We start from the raw sequence: 16,645 nt of genomic DNA on the forward strand, positions 1-16,645 counted from the left end.
CGCTGCCCGCTCCGGTGAATTTGATTCGGAGATGCATCGAGACCGCTTTGCGGCACATGCAGCCGTTCCTAGCTCTGCCTTCTGCGCACCTGTTGTGATCTCGGAGACCAGCTAGATTTGTATTGGCTTGATCACACCGCGTGCGCGCGCAGTCAAAACTGTAATCTGCAAAGCCAATTCGCATTTAACTTGCTAATGACGCTCACGCGCGCGCGATGTTGAATACGGCCTACTGTATATTATGTTGACTCATAAGTGCTATTTCAAAAATACGGCGGAATTCAAATTTGCCGTACGGCGAAATGGGGATACGTCCATATATTCGCCGCGTTGTCTCCGAATATGACATGCACGCGCGCGCCGCCGAGTAAAATCTGCCGCCCGCGGGAAGCGGGCTGTGTTGGTGCATGGTTCCCCACATCAGCAGCCAGCATGTGCAGGCACAGCAACATCGATCGAGAACAGCAGCAAGAAGGTGATGAGGGCGCATGCATCACATATGTGTCTGCTTCGTTCCGATGCGGTCAGCCATGTAGACTTGGCTTGTACGATCGCATACATGCGCTCGGGGGACCGTCTGTACTTGATTGCGCTCTTTCCCCTTCAGCCATCATCACCATCACAACACCTCCCTCGTTGCGAGCGCATACGCTCAGCTAACACATTCGTTCTTCCACGACTCGCAAGTCCCACAACATGGCGTCCACCTCTACCTCGCCCAACAACGTGCCAAAGGCTAACCTGTACACCTTCAAAGGTAAGTTGGACACCTTCGTTCTGGTCCATATCAGCAGCAGCAATAGCCTCACCTCATCGTCATCTCCCATTAGCTTCGGTGTGGGGAGCAGTGGGTGAGTATGGCAAGGGCGACCTGCATGTGAGACGGTCTCCGAGGCTCACGCTGCTTGTTTGCTTGGGACATTTCCGCACAGCGACCATCGGCCTCGTTGAGAAAGGTTATGCGCCAGACGACGTAGATCTGCGCTCGGTAGTGCTTCCAAAGGGAGAGAACTTTGCGCCAGCCTATTTGCGCATCAACCCCAATGCCACGGTGCCCAGCTTGGTCGTGCCATTGGCGGACACGACGAGCGCAGAGGTGGACACGAAATTCAGAGCGCTCAACGATAGCGTCGCGGTGCTGGAATTTTTGGGTGCGTAAGCGCTCTTGACCAAGCGTCTGCAGCTCGTGCTCAGTCGCCTCAGCTTCCTTGCTACTGCGCTTTGCAGACTCGTCAAGGTCTCAGCAGATTCTGGATGCGCGTGGAGAGACTGGCACTGCTCCCGCGCCGATGCTAGCACCGGCGACGATCGAAGGGAAGGCAGCCAGCGATGCTCTCATAGCTGTACGTCGCCTTGCTCGTGCATGCGATGAGCGGTACTCAGCTAAGCTTCTCTGATATTACCCACAGCTTGTCCACCAAGACGACGCCGATCCCAACGGCCTGCTACTCGCGGTTAGGGACGAGAAGGAGCTGGAAGCTGCTGTCAAAGGCTTTCATGGGACATTTGTGAAGGGACGGTAAGCAAAGGGTCAAGCTGCAAGGCGTGCATGGCCCCAAGCTGATGGAGTCTTGCTCGCTTCTCTGTTGACAGCTTCGAGGCTCTCAAAACCTATCGAGCCGAGACTGCTGCGCAAGCTAAAGGTCCAAATCCGAGGGATTCGGCAATCACCGAGCGATTGCTCAATGTGAGTACTTCTTGATGCGCCGGAAGGAGTAGCAGCGACTCACTCTGTGCTCCACTATGCCGGCTTCGAACGCTCTGAGCAGTGGTACGATGAAAGGTTGCTGGCGGATGCGCCGCTCTACAACACATTCATCGCTGGAGATTCGACAGCTCAGAAGGCGTTCATCGAGCAATCCATCAACCTCTGGGTTGGTCTTGCGAAGGTGTTGTCCACTTTAGAAGAGCGACTGGTCGGACCTTTGGCGCTCGGTGACCAGATCGCCCTGGCTGATATTCATCTGATGGCATATCTAGCTAGAATCTTTCAAGTAGCTCAGGGCTTGCCCCTTGCTCCCAAAGGGGACGAAATTCTTGCCGTGGACGCAGCTTTCAAGCACCCAGCTATCGCTGCCAAAGTCACCAACGCTGCTGTTGGCCCCAAGGTGCGTTGCACGTCATCGAGCCGCGTGCCCCTTTCGGCGTGCTCGTGTCTCACTTTCATTTCCTGCCGCCCCCCTGGTTGGGATTTTGCAGGTGACAGCTTACTGGCAAGCTCTCAAGCAAAGACCCTCGTTCAAACAGGAGTACGCCGATGGGCTGCACTGACATGGTGAATGTGATAGTCGAAACAATCTAGAAATGATCCAAAACACCAGATTAATCTTTTTTGAGGGCAATGCTAGCGAGTGCTTTCTGATTGCGAAAAAAAAAAAACAGGTCTGTGATATTGTGTACAAGTGCAGGGAGGAGCCGCATGAAGTTGGGAAAGGGCAGCGTCGTGGAGCGCACGGTCTAAGGAGCCGACAAGAAGGATTCGACGCATCAATGGATGCGAAAATCTCGAGCGGATGAGGGTCGAGCGAAGCTCAATTCGAAGAAGGAAGCCTCTTTTAGCTTGCCCCCTTTTTTCTCTCCCTCTCCTCCTGCCTCATCTTGAGCTTCTCTGCCAGGGTAGGTCTTCGTGAGGACGCACTCGCAGTCGCATTTGCGTTTGCATTTGCGCTGGTGCTGGGCGATATGCTCATGCTGGATGTAGCTTGTGGCTGGACGGACACGTGCTCGGACGCAGACGGGGTAGAGGTGGAAGTGGAAGCGGGATCGGGATCGGAGCTGGCAGTCATTTCTTCAGCAAGGTTCGTCTGAACAGAGTCTACTTTGCTTTCTCGAATTTTCAGCTCTTCTTCGACTCCTTCCGCTTGGGGCTCGGCACGCGCCGCTGCTGAGATCTCTGCATTTGCCAAGTCGGGCTTGGGCTCCGATGCAGCACCTTCTTGCGTAGCATCGATACTATCCGGGAAAGAATCCGTCTTGTCGAGTCGAAGCTCTGCAGAAGCCTTGGCGCTATCCTCCTTCGCGCTGTCCTGTACAATCGATGCGATGCTCGACAAAGGCGACGTCTCGATCGAACCATCCTCTGGCAAATTCGAGCCTTTTTGCAATTCCTGAACCGCTTTGCCTGCCTGTTCAGGTGCTCCACGCTCGTCCTTGGCCCGTGTCTGCGCGCCAGCAGGTTCTGCCCCTACTTCCCTCGCTCCCTTGGCATCTTCCCCGCCTTGCTCCCGTCTGGCTTCTTCCGCAGCACGTTCCCCTTCCTCCTCTTCTCTGAGCGCCTTTCCAGACTTTAATCTTCGGTCTTCTTGCGCTTCGGCCTGCACACGTGCGCGCTCTCGCTCGGCCTCCTCTTCTTGCTCCTTCTTCATCTTCTCTTCTGTTTCTCGCAGCCTCTTCTCTTCTTCTTCTTTTCTTGCCTTCTCTTCCTTCTCTGCTCTTTTGATCCTCTCCTCCTCTTCGAGCTGTACTCTCTGCTCCGCTTGTTTTCGCTCCTTCTCTTCCTCCTCCTCTCTTTTGATCCTTTCTTCCTCTTCACGGCGTGATCTCTCTTCCTCTCGCGCCTTTTCTGCCTGCTCCCTTCTGATCCTTTCCTCCTCCTCTCGTCTGCGCTTCTCCTCTTGCTCGCGTCCAGCTTTCTCTTCCTCCTCCCTCCTTGCTCTCTCTTCCGCCTCCTCGCGCCTCTTCTCTTCGACTTTCCGTCTGCGCTCCTCTTCCATCTCCTTGCGCGCCCTCTCCTCCTCCGTCTCCCGTCTTAGCCTCTCCTCTTCCTCTTTGCGCACTCTCTCCTCTTCCCTCATTCTACGTCCTCTCTCCTCCCTCACTCTTCCTCTCAAGCCTTGCTCTCCCTCCGTCCATTCCTCGCGCGTCTTTATTATCCATTCCTCTATCCTCGCTATTATCTCTTCCAACGCATCGTCGCCCACCGCAGCGGCTCGTGGAAAGGTCGACGAAGAAGCTGACTGGCCAAAGATGTCTTGGTGTAGCGCTCTGATGGACCAATCAACAAGGATCAAATCCGCGCTCAATCTGGAGCTCAAAAGGACCTTTGTACCTCTGAGCCTTCTCTCTCGCTCTTGCTCTCCCGTAAGCTCTTCAGGACCGACCTGCGCTTCTTGCGACTCCAGCATCGTCTCGTCCAATCTCCCCTCCTGTTCGACATGCAATTTGAGCGGGAAGATCTGTCCGACCGCGTAGCTGCTCGAAGAATCGACGACGCGCTCCAATCTCGCCTTCAACCTCCTTTCCAGGTGTCTTCTCAGACATCCAGAAAGAGCGACGCGACATTCCTTCGGCGCAAAGATGCGCAAAGTATCCAGCGCACGTTTGATAGGTTCGTACAAGATCGACACTTTTGCTTCCTTGTGTCCGCTAAAGAGGCTAGCCATGTCTATGCTCGATAGCGCGCACACCTCTTCGAGATCTCGCATCCAAATTTGTGATTTTGCAGAGTCCGGAACTTGATCGGGTGTTGATAGTTGAGCTTCGAAAAGAGATGTGGCTGTGCTTTGCAGAATCTCCGATACGCGAGGAGGAAGAGAAGCGGAAAAGTTTCTAAGACCTGCATCCACAAAGCCGAGGAGCGTATGTAGCGCTGCCAGACTAGCAACAAAGTCCTTGGTGTCTTGTTTATCCTTTGAGGCTGATGATTTTTGCAGCGCATCACCGGCACCCGAACCAGAGCCGGAAGCAGCATCAGCACTGGTTTTGACGGATCTTTTGGCTCTATCTGGTAGTGTTTCGAGATGTTGCACCAGCTTGACCAGTTGGTGCGAGAGGTAAGAGGAAGTGAGCTGAGATTGAAGAGGAAAGAGGGACGTTTGAAGGGAAAGAGTCTCTAGCGTCTGTTCGCGCCAGATGGAGACCCAAGAGCGCGTGCTGCTCGCAGTCTGTAGAGCGCGATCCAGCGATGCGGATCTGGCACGTAGAAAATGCAGATCGAGAGATTGAAGGGGCGTTCGAAGATTTCGTTGAGAAGAGTTTGAGTTCAGTTGGTGAGGATGATGCTTTGTGCGAGCATGCTGCGCAGGGATGGGCGGGGAGAGCTGCGCGAGATGTCGAAAGGAGGCGAGGGTGCTCTTTGCAGCTGGCAGTCTCAGACTGGGACTGGCGAGCGCGTGCATCAATGATTCGTGCAGCGCATACAGCCTCTCGTAGCTCTCCTCATGCAACGTCCTCAACACATTTCCTCTTCCCCACGTCTCCTCCTCGGCCAACTCTTGCACCTTGCCAACCAGCGCGATGGCTTCCTGGTTCAAACCAGCCTTGATGCAGCTCTCCACCAATGGAGCAGCCTCGAGCAAATTTCTCAATCGACGATCGAAAGATCTGCTAATGTTCCTGGCTCGTCTTCTATGCTGCACTGCCCCTTCCGTCGCACTCTTGAAATCCAACGCTCTCCTTTCCAATTGGGGCAGAGATGCATTTAACAGATCTTCCGTGGATCGATGCATCGTCTGACTGCACCTCTGCACCGAGTCCGATGCGGAGCGTAGAGTGACGAAGGCGGGCACTTGATGCAAACACAGGTTGGACAGTTGTTGATCCAATGCTGTGAGGGTGGAATGCAATGCGGAGGGCGACTGTTGCAGTTGCTCTAGCGGTTGGGTTGTCAGGCTTGTTAGGTACGCCACAGATTTGGAAGAAGGGAAGAGATCGAAAGTGCTTGAGGAGGAGGAGGAGGAAGAAGAGAGGAGAAGCTGTACCAGAGCATCATCTTGACCTGGTCCTGCTCCTGCCGGGTGCGCACCGTTGGCCAGAGACATTGCGACTCAGGTCACTCTCGAGGAGCGACTCGAGGCTCGACTGGCTTGTCACTGCGAACAGTCAGCTTGATAGAGAGTGAGAGCGAGGATCGGATCGCGGTCCGCAACCATGTCGATGTACAGCAGGGGTGCAAGACGAGAAGGAAAGGAGGAGCGCATGCCTGCCTGCCTGTATGCACTCATTGACTCACACTCGTGACTAGGCCGCTGGTGGACGCCCGCGCAAGCCTGCATCATGGCTCGAGCACGCAACGCAACCCCTCCGCCCAGCGCTGCTGACTTCTCGCACGGTAACACGCTCCATGCCAAATGAATGAATCGTGAATGGATGTATGCGGCGCGGCGCTCCATGTGTTCGATTGAGCTCAAGCCCCCTGCTGCTGCTGCTGCTGCTGCATGCCTGCCCTGCCCTGCCCTGCTGTCCGCTCACATCACACATCACACATCACACATCACAACTCTCCCTCACTCGTGACTCTGCCGCTCACTGCGAAGCCTCCCCACCTCTCACCTGCAGCGGACCCTCCTGCCTGCCATCGCTTTAGCCTCATCCTCCTTCACCACACGCGGGTGCGCGCGCGCGCGAAAGGAGCAATCAAGCCACCAGCAGGCGCATCCTACACGCGTGACGTTCGACAAGCTCAGCTCTCAGCATTCACACGCCCCCCCTTCTCCGCCCCCACTTGCCAACTTTGCTGTACGCAGCGTGCTCGCAGACGGCAAGAGCGACGGCGCAAGCACAAGCACAAGCGCAAGCGCAAGCACAAGCACAAGCACAAGCACAAGCACAAGCACAAGCACAAGCACAAGCACAAGCACAAGCAGTTTTGCCCCTTTTCGGTCCGACACCAGCTTCTCTGCTCGCTTGCTTGCTGCACACACCTCACCTCTCCCTTCCTCAAGCCTCGCTCTTGCGCTCAATCTGCACTTCCCTGCTCTGACGCGCGGTGCCGATCACAGCGATCAGAGCGGAGCGCAGCAAACCGGGCTCGTGAGGATTCTTGGCTGCCTCCATTCACACATATGCCTCATTACCCGTCCGTCGCGAATTTGCTTGTGTAGATGATGAGCGGCACAGGACCCCCCTCGGGTGTATCGGGAGCGACGGGTGCCAGCTCATCAGGCGCGGCTGCCGGTGCGGGTGCGGGTGCGGTTGCAGGTACGAGCACAACATCTCAAGGAGGTTCTTTGGCCGGTATGGATCTGAACCCATCCATGCTTAGCGCTGCTGGTCCGCCTCCCTCTTCAGGTCCTGCTATCCCTGCTGGTACAGGACCCGGCGGAACGCCCACCACGGCACTGAGCGTCTATCACCTCATCACCCAGCTCTGCCAAAGACCTGCTGCGGATGAAATGAAAGAGAAGGGTGGAGCTGGTGCTGCCGGTAACGCTGCTGGCGCTGCTGTTGGGAGTGGAAATGGCACTGCGCGAATGCCGAGTGGAGAGAATTCGCCCACACAGCAACAGCAACAGGGAGAAAAGCCAGAGAGCGAAGGAGCAGGAGCAGGAGCAGGCACGGATCAGGTGGCAATCACCACCTCCACACCCGCCTCTGGTTCAGGGTCAAGCAGCAACAACGGCAACACCAACGTATCTCTCTCCGACTTGGTGCCGGGTTCCTCTCAAGCTCGAGAACACGCACTGTTGGAGCTTTCGAAAAAGAGAGAGCAGTACGAAGATTTGGCTTTGGTGTTGTGGCACTCTTTTGGCGTCATGTCTAGCTTGCTGCAAGAGATTGTGGCGGTGTATCCCCTGCTCAGTCCTCCGGCGCTCAGTGCGGGAGCGAGCAATAGGGTGTGCAATGCGCTGGCCTTGCTTCAGTGCGTCGCTAGTCATGGAGAGACGAGAGCGTTGTTCTTGCAAGGTGAGAGCTGGCTTGACGTGTTGGTAGCGGGACGCGAGGGTAAAGACACGCGTGAGCGTCAGATCAGCTGACATTTGTCTTTCCCTTTCTCTCTTCCTCTCTCTCTCTCTCTCTCTCCACAGCGCACATTCCCCTCTTCCTCTACCCTTTCCTCAACACCACCTCCAAAACTCGACCCTTTGAATATCTTCGACTCACCTCTCTCGGCGTGATCGGAGCTCTGGTAAAGCAAAACGACAACAGCGACGTGATCACCTTTCTCCTCTCCACCGAGATCATACCTCTCTGTCTCCGCATCATGGAGACGGGCAGCGAGCTCAGCAAGACGGTGGCGATTTTCATCGTGCAAAAGATTTTGCTAGACGATATGGGTTTGAATTATATTTGTCAGACGTACGAGAGGTTTTACGCGGTGGGGACGGTGCTGAGCAACATGGTCAGCCAGATCACCGAATCGCAGGCCGTCAGGTTGCTCAAACACGTCGTCAGATGCTACCTTCGACTAAGCGACAACCCTAGGTGAGTGGACCACTCGCCGTGTCATCCAACGGTGAAAAGTTCGCCAGATGGCTCGTGGCTCATGGCTGATGATGCGACGACCCGTCACGCGCAGAGCGAGAGAAGCGCTTAGAGCTTGCTTACCCAGTCCTCTGAGAGACGCTACCTTTTCCCAATTGCTAAAGAACGATCATGTGAGTCGGCTCGCGTGGTGCCTCCCTCCGACGCGGTCTTGTTGGCGTCTGGTCTACCTGGAGGGCCGCGACAGGAAGAATCGGAGGGCTCTTTGAGCTGCCAAAATTAGTGAATCGAAATCGCTGAATGTTCTATTTGGTCTTTCTTTTCCCGTTTCATTGGCTCATGTTCTCTCTCCCCCTATTGGCAGATCACAAAACGATGCTTGGCCACGCTTTTGCTCAACCTCTCTGATAATCGCGTAGAAAATTAAAGGAGCAGCACGAGCTCTTGCGCCATGCACGCTGGTCGATCAGAAGAAGGGACTCTGGCATAGTCGGAAAAGGAGAAATTCAAGATGGCGGTCGCACCATCACCAAGGAACAAGAAGGGGGTGCGCGTGTGATCCCTTGAACCGATCGGGTGAGGAAGCGCGTGTAGCCCTGCATCGACGTAACAGACGCTTGAGCACTCCGAATGGGGCCTCTTGCAAGACTTTGAACAACCCTTCCCTGTCCACCTTTGTCTGGTCTGATGTATTGTAGGCCAATGTAAAGAGATTTGCGAGGAGAGAGAGAGAGAGAGAGAGAGAGAGAGAGAGAGAGAGAGAGAGAGAGAGAGAGAGAGAGAGAGAGAGAGAGAGAGAGAAATTCAAGTCAAGGAATTGCGAAAAGTTCTGTGCATGGCGGCCAGCAGTCGCGCTGTGACTACTCGATTCGGTCTAGACTTTTAGTGATCACTGCTACAACTCGCGACTCGCGACGGTATAGTTGATTTGATTCACGATTGGGTGTGTTTGACAGGCAAGAGTTTTCTTTGAGTCGAGCGGTCCCAACTTCATCTCTCGAGCGAGCGACATTCTGATTGATCTACCGCGTACAGTCACGAGTCCGCGCAAACGTACGAGTCCAAATAGGTATACCGGTCGGTACCTACGGTACAAGGTGGGGCTGGACAAAAGTTGAGTGGGACGCGGTACGTGCTTCGCACGTGCGCCGTGATGTGGTCCGCCTGCTAGCTGCCTCGTTGGACGGGCGGGCTTGAATTCCCGGCGGCTGCTCGTGCAGCAGCTGCCGCGCAGGGGATGCTTGCTGGGGAGGCAGTCAGCACAACAGTTGAGTCACAATCGAGCGAATCTCCTCACCCCATCACTCAACTCCTCGCTCGACGCTCGACGCTCGACGCTCGACGCTCGACGCTGCAAGCTCAACGCAAGCTCATTCACACACAGACCTTGATCGCTCGACTGTTCGTGCTGCAAAGCACCCCAAGCCAAGCACTTTGCGCTTTGCTTCTCGCCCAGCTATCTTGTGAGTGCAGATCTTCCAGCAAAGCGTCAACCCCCTTCCACTTCAAAGGCCTCACCTCTTCGCCATCGTCCACCTTTGCGCTCACCGCGATTACGCAGACGTGGAAGGGCGCGGGTTTGCATTGCGAGAGGGCAGGCTGGTGTAAAACGAAGGGGGTTCAGCATGAGCTTCACATTGAGGAGCGCCTCCCTGACGAGAGGGACGGCGGGTGCTGCGATGGGGCGGATGGTGGCGAATCAACAAAGTCTTTGCGCTTCGGGCACGAGTCTCGCCGCCGGCTCTATGCTCAAGCCTACGCCTACGCCTACGCCTACGTCTACGTCCGCGCGTGTTTCAATGCCCGCAAGACTGCTCACGCTCAGCTCGAATGGACGAGTTCGCGCCGCATCAGGCCACTTCGAGTCCATCTACCCGGCGGCGCAAAACGCATCCGCGGCTGCTGCTGCTGCTGCTGCTGCTGCCCTGCCACGCTCTATCACCAAGCTGACGAAGCGCACACGGTCATTCGACAATCTGGACACGTATGCGCACTCCCATCGAGCGTCCTTTTGTTCTTGCGCAGTTCGCCGAGCTCAGGCTGCATCGGTCGGGCGCGACGTCAGCAGCGGCTCAGCGCAGCAGGATAGATCACGCAGCAGTTATTCCGAGGAGGATGCGGATGGGGAAGCAGATCCAGAGCCAGAGCCAGAGCCAGAGCCGCGGTCCTTCAAGGAGCGCATGCGGTACTTGTGGAAGAGGTACGGTTGGTGGGCATTAGGAGTGTACCAGCTCTGGTCCTTTGTCGACGTTTCCCTCACCTTTGCAGCGATTCACCTGCTAGGTGCGGATCACATACGCAAATTGGAAGGCAGGGTGAGGGAGTGGGCGGGTATTGGAAAGAGGCAAATGAAGGATGAGGATGTGGCTGCTTGGCCTTTGGAGATGCCCAGCGCGCAAGAAGAGGGCAAGACCAAGGGCCATTTGAGGGAGAACAATTCGGAAGCTGCGAGGAGCGCTTTGCGATTGCAAAAGGCTGGTGCGAGAGCGCAAGGGGCGGGTGACGACGCGTCTACAGCTCAGCAGGGCGGTGGTGGGGCTGCGAATAGCAAGAAGAGCGTGGACAAAGCAGCAGCAGCAGGCGGAGGAGGAGGAGGAGGAGAGGGAGAAGGCATGATCAGTGCGGCTGTATGGACGGAATTGGTGCTGGCATACACTATCCACAAGACCTTGCTGCTACCTTTTAGAGTAGCGCTCACAGCTGCCGTCACGCCGGCTTTTGTCAAGCAGATGGTCAAGCTGGGTTGGGCCAAACCTAATACGGCCGTGCAGGCTGCCAACAAGGCCAAGGCCAAAGCTGCTGCGACTGCGACTGCAAAGGCCAAGACGGCAGCTGCAAAGACCAGCTAGGCGGAGGATACCGCCCCCCGCGCGATCATCCGCGCCGAATCACGTTGTGCAAGTCACAAGTCGGCTCACGTCAGAGAGCGGTACATGTGTGCCTCTCACGATCTGCTTCCCCTCTTCTGGCAGCCAAAGCTCAAAGGCCTCGATCACTCGCATCGTCAGGCTTCATGGTTGCCAACTTGCGCGCGCTCGCACGCGCAAATTCCCACCACTCATACGTACACCACCCTCTCCTCCTCCTCATCACTTCAAAAAGTCACGACAATAGATGCTAATCGAGCGACTACATACAGACTAATCTATTTCGACGTGCAAAAAAGTCGAACCTGTGTATCTCTTCGATTGTGCTTGAACCGCACCGCGGTAGGCTCCGAAATGTTGTCAATCCCTCTATATCCCACCCAAGCTTGCGCAAGGTTCGCGCTCAATCTCGAGATACGAGCTTCAAAGCCCCTGCATGTGGGGGCATAGCAGCATCCTTTTCCCATTCGTATATCTCATCATTTGTCAGCCTCCCTTGGGCAACAAAGCCCATCCCAGCACGCCAGCTGCAAAGCCAGAGACTTTTTCTTGCGGCGTGTGGAAGAAGAGGGCGGTGTTGAGTAGGCAGAACCATTCCAGCAGGATCACCAGCAGGATGAAATAGGCGACCGATCTGTTGATGAGCGCTTTGACCTCGTTGTTGGTGCCGTTGCCGTTGCTGCTGCTGCTAAAGGGATTTCGAGATGCGCGCAAGGAACGAGGAAGAGGAATACTGGGCATCAGATAGGAGAGGTAGGGCAGTAGATCTTCTACCAGCAAGAGCGAGGAGAGGAGGAGGATAAACGTGTGACCTGATAAGTCGTGACCTCCTCTGACTGTGGATGTCGTGCATCGGTGGTCAGCTCGAACGATCATCGACGTCCCCCCCCCACCCAATCTCGCTCCACACCATTTCCTTCGCGCATCTTCCCATCGCACTCACACTTGGGACGGATCACACCTCCGCTGGCATGCGCGCCGCTCAGAGTAGCTGCTGAGAACAGCGTGGGATGAGACGCTGGCGTGATGCCTTTTCCCGTCAGACAGATGATCGGATCGATGCCACCCGGCGGCACGACGATGCCGGGAGCAGCAGTGATGATGCTAGCAGGCACGCACGTCGCTCCTGTCCAGACTCGAAGGCGCGTCGTCAAGGAGGGACCAAAGAACCAAGCGGCAAAGAGGCTGTCGAAGAAGGTGACATTGACATTGGCGTTGGCATGAGCTAGGCTACCAAGAAGCGCATGTATGCGCCACGACTCACACTGAGATTGTCGATGGTAGCAGCGCGACGGAGACGAGTGCGGTAAGAGCAAGAGTGAGCAAGATCGGGAGCGCACAGCGTGGAAGCGGACGCGATGACGGCTCCAAGGCATACAAGCACATGGATTGTCCTCTCTCGAGAGCTCGCGAGCCTGTTCGACACTCACGCCAAGTAGCTGTAGCGATGGCGTACCTGAATGCTGATCTGGCAAGCGGACTGACGATGGTCCCATCCTGATCCGTTTGACTCGCACCCGCACCCGCACCCGCACCCGCATCATCCACGTCCCTCCTCTTCTTGTTCTGCGCTAGCTGTACGGATCTCGTCTCTTGCAGAGATGGAGCAGCTCTGAGCGTGATGGCTTGCAAGAACCACGCCAGGCTAGTCCAAGCCCAGAGGTTCTTGATGAACACGACATTGAGCAGGTTTCTCCTGTCCGCAAAGTAAGATAGGGGAGCTGCTGCTGCTGCTGCTGCTGAAGGTGCGGACGACTCGGCGGTCGACGGAATGGTTTGCGTTTGCAATGGAGAGGTGATGGACAGGTTGGACAGGTGAGATCCGCTTAGAACCGAGTGAAATGATCCGACTGCTACGATGCAAAGGGGAATGCCGAGCACTAGGACGTGCTGAGGTGCCAAGCCAAAGATGCGTTCATCCCGCACCCGAACGGGTCGCGTCACAACTCTTCTTGCAGAGGCCATGCTTGAGTCTGACATGGCTAGGTCCTTTGCACACACCAACCCCCCCCAGTCGTTCTTGGTGCAGGGAGTCACGAGTGCAGCTTGAACACCCGAATGTAAGGTAGAGCAGGTCGACGTCAAGTCGCGAGTCGTGAGTCGTGGATTGCGAGATTTGAGTTTTGAGTCTATAGGCCGATAAAGGGGCCAGCTTTTGGAATCGGGAAGCGAAATGATGAACGCGTATGGGATCGTCGGCTGGCTGATGTGGAGCTTGATTGAAAGCTGCGCACGCGTCCGAAATAAGAGACTCCACGATGCGCACACATATGCGCGGTTGGACACGCCCGACCGACACTCGTGACTCTTGACTCAGACTCAAAGACTTTCCAACTCAAATGGTCACGTGATCAGTTTTGCGATCGAGGTCTCCGCAAGCACGATGACGCGTCGGCGGTGGTGGACAGGCTGATTGATGCATGCATGGAGCTCGACCTCCAAAGATCGGCTAGCTACGCGTGTGTGCATATTCATATTCTTGATTCTGATTCAGCAGCCACAAGTCTAGCAGGCAGCACCCAGCACATATATATGCAGCGCCATCACATGCATCGCCTGCGTGGGCATCACAGTCACGAGTCTTGAGTCACTCATATCGGGTGACTGGGAAATGCGCTACAGTATGCAACCCCAACCAAAAGAATTCAAAATTGGTCGAGATCTCGCATCGACAAAGCAGAAAGGCTTAAAGTCGGGGTGATCCACGATTTACCATTTACGATTGTTGATTGTTGAATGATCCATGCAGCTGCTGCACCTCGGCCTGGAATCGGCTGAAGAGAAGAGGAGCTGCTGTGTGCGCGCGTGAGTCGGATGAGGCTGCTGGGGCACGAGTTGTGAGTCTTGAGCATGAGCATGGGCATGGGCATGGGCATGGGCATGCATGCATGGGCGTCCGTCTGCGCATCAGCCCTCTGCTGGCAGTCAAGTCGTGACTTTTGATCGAGTGAAGTCGAATGATGGGTGATCGAGCGCTTAATTGGCTGCGCGGGCGTGCGCGCGGATGACCGCGGGGGGGGGGGGGGGGGGGGGGGGGGGGGGGGGGGGGGGGGGGGGGCATGGCTGCGCTGCGATGCGCCGCTATAGCTGCTCCTGCTCACGCGCCGCTGCATGCAAGCATGATGTGGTGTCCCTCGATCCTCCACCTGCTGCTGCTGCTGCTGCTGCCGCTGCTGCTGCTCTTGCGCGCGCGCGCCGGGTGTCTTGCTCACCTTCGAAATCATCACTCATTGACTTTGTTCGCCTCCCTTCTGGACAAAGTTGGCAACCAGCATCATCATCATCATCATCATCATCATCATCACCTTGACCGCAGACATCCTGACTCAACATCTGCTGCTCAAGCGCGGGGCTCGTTTGCACAAGCACGAACTCGCCAAGTATTGCAAGGAACGCCATCAACAAGAAGAGCACGCACACCTCTCAAGCCAACCCTGCACCCAGCAACGAACACAGCCCTACCTCTAGGCGCCGCAAGCAACGATCACATCACAATGTCGACAGCAGCAGCTGCTCAGAGGGCACCGTCTGCGGACGCCAAGATGGGAGGTAGCGGAGGAGGAAAGGATGCGAGTGGAGCGCAAGCTCTTCGCGGAAGGCGTGGAAGCGGTGTAGAGAGAGCAGGCGATCATGTGAGTTTTCCAGCCAGCAGCAGCGTACAGTCGGCTGCGCCCTGTTCAATTCCTCTCGGCGATCGACCCTCAAGATTTGGCTCGATGATAGGCAGGCAGCCTGGCAACATCCCAGCCTGCTGGTACGGCTCTCGCCGCGTCGAGGTTCGCTGAGAGGTGCCGAGCCTGCTCGTGCAATGCTTCAAGCGCCATTTCTGGACCAATCAAGGCGCCGCGTAATGAGCATATATGCGTCGCGCACCGATGAAACGTGGGGAAAGGAGTCGATGCAAGCAGGCTGGCATGCAATGCGACGCGCAGAGATCTGAAAGGCTTCGGTGCACCAGATGCCAAAGTGCTTTTGCTCGCTCGCTTGCTTGCTTGCTTGCTTGCTTGCTTGCTCACGAATCGCACCTTGCTTCGCTGTGCAGATCGTCACTTGGCACAGTTCCTCGCACTCCTCGCGCAACAAAATGTCAGCAGCTCAAGAGCAGCTGGATGAAGAGCTGCAAAAGTACAAGGACATGTTTACACTCACGCCAGAGACGCTCGTTCGAATCACTGATCGATTTGTAGAGACGCTGGAAAAAGGTCTGCACAAGGATGGCCAGACGGTGGTGAGTGTGTTGCTAAATCGCGCTGCGTTGCGGCTTGTGTGCGGTCAAGGGGCCATGCGTCCTGCAGGAGAAGGGCGAAGCTTGACTGATCAGCAGCGTGATCTGACTCGCTATCTTCTCCCTCTCAGCCAATGCTTCCAGCTTACGTATTTGGCTGGCCTACTGGCGACGAGAAGGGCTCCTATCTGGCTCTTGACTTGGGAGGTACCAACCTGAGAGTCTGCCATGTCACGCTCAAGGGTAAGGGAGAGTTTGACGTCACGCAGACAAAATTCCGTCTGACGGACGAGCAAAAGCAGTGCGAAGGTCAAGAGTTGTTCGACTTTTGCGCCGACTGCTTGAACACCTTCATCAAGGATCACTTTGGTGGACGCGATGGAGAGGTGCATTTGGAGGAGGACATCGCTCTCGGTTTCACTTTTAGCTACCCTATGGAGTGAGTCGCATATGCTCGCGATCACGAGCTCTCTCCCCCCTCCGGCCGCTCACCAGATCATGCTGCCGCAATAGACAAGAGCGCATCGACCACGGCAAGCTCGTTCGGTGGACCAAGGGTTTCGGCAACCCAAACACCGAGGGTAACAATGTGGCCGACATGTTCAAAAAGAGTCTTGAAAAGTACGAGGTGCCGATCAAGATGACGTCGTTGATCAACGACACCACCGGGACGCTCATCGCCTCCAACTACGTCAGGCCAGACACGCGCATCGCGTGCATTTTCGGCACGGGATGCAACGCCGCGTACATGGAGCACATTAAGAACATTCCCAAGATTGCGCACCACAAGCTGCCAGAAGATGAGGACATGGCGATCAATTGCGAGTATGGAGCTTTCGATTCCTTCGAGCACAAGCACATGGCGGATATCCGAACAAAGTACGACGAGTACATTGATCTGCACAGCAACAAGCCTCACGAGCAGGCGTACGAAAAGATGATCGCTGGGCTGTATTTGGGAGAGATTTTCCGATTGGTGATGTGCGACCTGGTGGATGAAGGTGTGCTATTCCTGGGACAGAACACGTACAAGATCGAAAAGCCCAACGTGTTCGACACTGCCTTTTTGAGCTTGATCGAATCGGACCCGACGGACGAGCTGCTCACCGTCACTGGCCTGTTCGCTCACTTTTTCGGGTTGGAAACGACGATCGAGGAGCGAAAATTCTTCAAGCAGCTCGCGGAGCTCATCGGAACCAGAGCGGCTCGTCTTAGCTCTTGCGGCATTGCGGCAATTGTCAGGAAGATGGGCTATCAGGAGAAGGGCTGCGAAGTTGGCGCTGATGGTTCGCTCTACAGCAAGTACCCCCGTGAGTAGAGAGAGAGGCACGCCTCATGGGGTCTGTATGCGCCACGATTTGCGCGCGCGCGCTCAATGTGGTGCTTTTTTTGGCCCCACACATCTCCCCCC

General features: G+C 55.9%; 6 protein-coding genes across 6 annotated transcripts; 4 read left to right on the forward strand and 2 right to left on the reverse strand.

Annotated features, from left to right (window-relative positions):
• Positions 1-382: 382 nt before the first annotated feature.
• Positions 383-2,354, forward strand: IE81DRAFT_326803 (hypothetical protein). Its single transcript, XM_025514917.1, has 8 exons — positions 383-757; positions 831-851; positions 933-1,151; positions 1,228-1,343; positions 1,410-1,519; positions 1,594-1,687; positions 1,770-2,108; positions 2,200-2,354. Exons 1-8 carry the CDS (start codon positions 697-699, stop codon positions 2,269-2,271), a joined length of 1,032 nt encoding a protein of 343 aa, XP_025366334.1. The 5' UTR covers positions 383-696; the 3' UTR covers positions 2,272-2,354.
• Positions 2,355-5,888, reverse strand: IE81DRAFT_326804 (hypothetical protein). Its single transcript, XM_025514918.1, has one exon. The coding sequence runs from the start codon at positions 5,757-5,759 to the stop codon at positions 2,556-2,558; it is 3,204 nt and encodes a 1,067-aa protein (XP_025366335.1). The 5' UTR covers positions 5,760-5,888; the 3' UTR covers positions 2,355-2,555.
• A 1,050-nt stretch (positions 5,889-6,938) lies between these two features.
• Positions 6,939-8,902, forward strand: IE81DRAFT_306899 (Rcd1-domain-containing protein). The gene is made up of 5 exons (XM_025512350.1): positions 6,939-7,170; positions 7,270-7,623; positions 7,746-8,142; positions 8,237-8,315; positions 8,507-8,902. The coding sequence occupies exons 1-5, from the start codon at positions 6,957-6,959 to the stop codon at positions 8,567-8,569; spliced, it is 1,107 nt and encodes a 368-aa protein (XP_025366336.1). The 5' UTR covers positions 6,939-6,956; the 3' UTR covers positions 8,570-8,902.
• Positions 8,903-10,301: 1,399 nt separating this feature from the next.
• Positions 10,302-10,892, forward strand: IE81DRAFT_274818 (hypothetical protein; the record flags this gene model as incomplete). The annotated part of the gene is made up of 2 exons (XM_025511449.1): positions 10,302-10,505; positions 10,746-10,892. Coding segments are annotated over 2 exons (351 nt in total), but the record flags the coding sequence as incomplete, so codon positions are not given.
• Positions 10,893-11,495: 603 nt separating this feature from the next.
• On the reverse strand, positions 11,496-12,974 carry IE81DRAFT_335700 (hypothetical protein; the record flags this gene model as incomplete). The annotated part of the gene is made up of 3 exons (XM_025515453.1): positions 11,496-11,845; positions 11,971-12,234; positions 12,440-12,974. The coding sequence occupies 3 exons, from the start codon at positions 12,972-12,974 to the stop codon at positions 11,496-11,498; spliced, it is 1,149 nt and encodes a 382-aa protein (XP_025366338.1).
• Positions 12,975-14,725: 1,751 nt separating this feature from the next.
• On the forward strand, positions 14,726-16,645 carry IE81DRAFT_43170 (putative hexokinase). Its single transcript, XM_025517340.1, has 3 exons — positions 14,726-15,237; positions 15,366-15,673; positions 15,748-16,645. Exons 1-3 carry the CDS (start codon positions 14,968-14,970, stop codon positions 16,550-16,552), a joined length of 1,383 nt encoding a protein of 460 aa, XP_025366339.1. The 5' UTR covers positions 14,726-14,967; the 3' UTR covers positions 16,553-16,645.

Source organism: Ceraceosorus guamensis (genome assembly GCF_003144195.1).
Source record: "Ceraceosorus guamensis strain MCA 4658 unplaced genomic scaffold IE81scaffold_138, whole genome shotgun sequence".
NCBI classification, from domain to species: Eukaryota; Fungi; Basidiomycota; class Exobasidiomycetes; order Ceraceosorales; family Ceraceosoraceae; genus Ceraceosorus; species Ceraceosorus guamensis.